Genomic DNA, 4703 nt, shown 5'->3' on the forward strand with positions numbered 1-4703 from the left:
CCCCTAGAGGACGTGACGTCCACCCCCCATTCTATTGTGTATTCCTTGGATACTCTATTGATCTTTATATTTTCAATTGTACGATTCTCTTGCTGGGGCGCCAGCTAAAATCTTGCCTATGGCTGCAAATTCTGTGATTGGATGTTGCAGTGGCAGTGCGCCAAGGTTACGCAGAGCGTCAAACAGCTCTTTGAAATGGAATGAAACCACGGCAGACTATCCAAAACTGGACTCGAACGGGTCCAGCCACACCCCCACAGAACTACACATGCTGGCTAATTGTGTTTCGCAAAATGTTCTATGGCACGTCTCTAATGGAAATTGTAGTTTTAAAAGACAGTTTTGTATTTCCCATAATTAGAAGTTTTATGGTCATGTGGGTATATTATACCCACATGACAGCTAAGGTCAGAAGAGCTTTATTTAACAGCTGATCTTATGTCTGTGATCCCTCCTGTTGTTAATTGATAAGCCTGAAACATGCACTTGTCAAGGTTCAGAGGCAAATTTTGCAAATATGGCAGTAGCCATCGATCATTTTAAGATAAGATATACTTTAATTGATCCCAAGTTGGGAATATTTTTTCGCCGGTCAACATGTCCGTTAAAGTTTAAACCTTCCGGACACAATTTGAAAAGTGCCGGTCAAAGGTCTTCTTTGTTATTTATTGAGCTTTAAAACAAATTGATATGATTCGATATTAAACAAACTAATAATAGTAGATTAACTATTCAAAAGTGTACAGTAACTTACAATAACACAGGAATAATAAACGGAGCGCTCTCTCCCTCTCCTGACAGCCCGTCAGTATCATGCAGCATCGCGGATCAGTAATGAGTCACCCGACAGTAAAACTAAACATATCTATAACTAGATTAGGTAGTTTGAGAGGTCATTAAAATAGCTACGTGTGATATTCTAACCTGAAGTGTGTGTTTTGTTCCGCTCACCACTGCAGGTGATCATGCAGAGCTGCGTGTCGACTCGTCAGCAGCAGCTGATCTCTCTCTCCCTTCAGATTGGACTTTACTCGCGTTTATGTCCATATCGATCAGATCTAGTTAGTTCTAGCTAATGATAGGACTTCCTGCTTATTAAAAGACACCTAAACAATAAGCGTTACTTTGTTACATTTGTTATCACCATAAATGTGTTCCGTGAAAGTAAAGCAAGTTCATAATTAGCTAGGTACATCGTGAGGTAGGCTAATTATGACGCACACCTGCACACTTGCTAGCCTGTTCCATTCTTCGTTCTCCGAATGCTAGGAAGGATTCTTGCCTAGCCTCTGAAGGACCTGACTCGGAAGGACATGTCCGACCAAGGAAGCGTCCTCGACTTTGAGAAACGGCTCAGGTTTCAAGTTCAAGCCCTCTATGGCATTGCAGAAGCTAGCTTTCCAGGACAGATACTTTTCTGGCCTGTTATCTAAACATCTTTAGCCTTCGTAGGTGCAGCTTCAGCCTTTGCACATGATGACGAAGAAGTGTTGCATTGTGCACTAACCTCTGAAGCGCTAATGTAAAATCAATAATAGAGATACACAGTCCCTGATAAAAAGGCATGTGCTCAAGGTAACAATCGGGCCAAGGGTAAATTAACTCGCTACATATCAATGACTTTAAACATGACATGTTATCATTTGGTTTCCGTGGCATTGAAACAGTTCCTCTGAAGATCAAATTGATTAAATACTTAATAGAAGTATACTGGATAGTTAATTTGCAAATTGTTCCTGAAACTCTGATGATATGATAAATGGTTTAGTATTTTTAGGAGAAACAGTGACACATAGCCATCAGTCGTGTGCAGGCCTCTGGTTAATCCTGTTTGGACGTTCACACTTTCCTCCTCCCCACTGTTCCCTGCACTGTGAACAACCACACACTATGGAACACCACTGTTGACTCCTTAGCATCTCCTTCCACCAGCTGTACTTATGACCTGCGTTCCTGTTGAGCACACCTCCATTGTCCTGTCCTTCAGGTGTACTTCAAGCGAGATGGGGAGCTGATTGATGTGGTGCCAACTGTCCAGGTTTCCTCCTCAGTGGAAGACAAAATAAATGGCCTAAGGCTGGAAAAGAGCTCGAGCTCCCGGGCTCTCACCGGTAGAGACCTAGATGACACCAAAGTCCAGAAGTCCCTGTCCCTGCTGGAACTAGAAGGGAAGCTGGCTCGGCTGGGCCAGGACGGCCCCCAGGGCTCAGACAAGGGCCAAGAGCAGGAATCCGAATCAGACCCCAAGACAACCACCGAGGCAATCCCTGAGACAGTGGTGAGCCGGGAGTTTCCCCACTGGGTCCAGAGCAGCGACCCGCTCTACCACTTCCAGCAGCGGCAGCAGGCGGCAGGGAACGGCACCATGGAGGTTAGGGCCATGCTGACCTGGAGCCTCAACCCCCAGCTGGACAATGAGGCTCTGTTCAGCTGTGAGGTGCACCACCCGGCTCTGTCCATGCCCATGCAGGCCGAGGTCACACTGTGTGAGTCCTGCACACACACACCGCCTCACATCAAACGTTATACTGTCAGCTTTTAAAGCAAAAGGGACCCATGATATCAACTATATAACAAAAACATCATTTTATTGATCATTTTTAAATGCAATCATTTGCATGAGAGCAGACCTGGTACTCATGACGTAGCTCTGAGCACAGCGACCCTCTACTTAGTTGACTTACTATACTTGATTTTTTTACAAAATGTTTCCTGTTTAGCTTAGAGGGGGTTGGAATTATGAGTGACAGGCCTTACATAGTCATGACACCTTCAGGAAGTGCAGGTTTTCCGAGAAGTTTGGCTGAAGACATTTTATACACAATACTCCTGAGGGTGGCAGTAAAACAAAGATGATGCCCATTGACAAGGTTCTATTTAGTGAGCTGTTTCGGTCAGGAAAGAGTTCCACAGTAGTAGAGCATTGATGGAAAGCTAAACTAGTTATAGTTAGAATAAATATGCAGAGTGTACTGACATGTCAGACGAAACCCCGGCAGTCCAGACACTGATGATGTGCCGTTTCAAGAGAAATAAAGAGATGGATACCCAGAGCAAAAACACTTTTTGGAGATCAAATCCAGAGCTACAAAGAACTAACCTGGGTAATGAATCCATGAACTCAAAGGAAAGTGAGAACAATGAACAGTAAGTGGGTCAGGCCAAGCCTTGAGCAAAGTTAGTATGGCTTCACTTCACTGGGTGAACCAAAGTTACATGACAGAAGGGAGACATCTCCAATCTCATCTCAGCAGGGCGGTACATCCTTATAGTGTGGGTTGACAACTTTTTATAGATAACATGTACAATTCACAATTACCTGTATTCCCACAAATGAAATGTGAAGCATGTCTCACTGAACATCATCAGTCATACATGCCGTTTGACTTTTCTATCAGCTACTCCCAGAGGACCCAAGCTGTCGATGAGCCCCAGTAAGGCCAGGGTGGGGGACACCGTGCGGATCACTGTCCAGGGCTTCAGGCTGGGACCTCCTGCCGTGAGTTTCCTACACGGGGGGGCTATTTGAACAGGGATCACTCTGTCAAGTTCATAAAAAGTCTCCAGAGGGCCATGATAAAAGATATGGGTTGCGGACAAATAGGCTTTTTTGCTTAGGTTCCTAACTGAGGCCCCGTCCACACGGAGACGATATTAGTTGTATCCGCTAACGTTCTCTATCGTTTGCTGACAGTTTGCTGTCTCAAAGTCTCTCGCATTGCAAAAGAAGGAGGCACTCAAAGTAAATGCGTAAGCTGATCTAACCAGTTAACACAATAACCAGTTGAACACTGGCATACAAACTAATATAAAGTGCATACAAATACAACTCACCATTACGCTGAATTAGTGGGAGCCCTGAGCTTGTGTCTCTGCAACAACAAGCCGGTCCAATCTAGGGGTAATGGGAGACAATGACACCCGAAGTGTGTTCCTTATGTCCAGTCTACTCTGTAAGCTATTTAAAGAAGTTTGTGTTGCACTCATCTTTTCCAGCTTGTATTTAGCGGGCCTTTTTGTGGTTTTAATACAGGCCCGGTTCTACGGGGGTGCATAAGGGTGCATTGCACTCTCAGTTGAAAAATGAAAAAAAAGTAGAAAAGTGAAAATATATATATATATATAGATAATGAAATGGTAAAAATAAACGGGGTGCTCTCTTTTCCTCTCCCTCTCCTGACAGCCGGCCAGTCTCGTGCAGCTCGCTGAACCTGTAATAAGTGACCCAAAAGTAAAGAATAAATATATGTATAACTAGTTTAGCTAGTTCCAGAGTAGATAAACTAGCTAAGTGTGTTAGGTTTAAAGGCCCTGACACACCAGGCCGAAATCGGCCGTTTTCGTTAGTCGGACGACGAAGCGTGCCCTGTCGCCCAAACTCATTTTGGTGTGTCCCGCACCGTCGGTCGTGACAAGCCTTATTTGGCCTTTCATGGCCGACGCACGGCCGATTCAACATGTTGAATCGGCCGTGCGTCAGCCACAAGCAGTCGGACAAAGAAATCACTCTGATTGGCTGTTCAGCTAGCATGAGAAGCGAAACGGTTTCTTGAGAATGTCTTCCACAAGCAACACTCCAATGGCTGATAGCTCCAGTACCGCACGAAACATGTTTTCGATGGACGAGAGTGAAAATGGAACGCACACGCTATTTGTAGTTTGTTTAGATCACGCAGTCTGTTCTTGCTGCCGGTAAGGAGAGT

General features: G+C 44.7%; 1 protein-coding gene across 1 annotated transcript; it reads left to right on the top strand.

Annotated features, from left to right (window-relative positions):
* Window positions 1-1987: 1987 nt before the first annotated feature.
* On the top strand, window positions 1988-3529 carry LOC104961629 (immunoglobulin superfamily member 21-like; the record flags this gene model as incomplete). Its single annotated transcript, XM_010789959.1, has 2 exons — window positions 1988-2486; window positions 3399-3529. Coding segments are annotated over 2 exons (630 nt in total), but the record flags the coding sequence as incomplete, so codon positions are not given.
* Window positions 3530-4703: the final 1174 nt, after the last annotated feature.

This window comes from Notothenia coriiceps, unplaced genomic scaffold (assembly GCF_000735185.1).
Source record: "Notothenia coriiceps isolate Sejong01 unplaced genomic scaffold, NC01 NC01_scaffold00033500, whole genome shotgun sequence".
In the NCBI taxonomy this organism is placed as follows: Eukaryota; Metazoa; Chordata; class Actinopteri; order Perciformes; family Nototheniidae; genus Notothenia; species Notothenia coriiceps.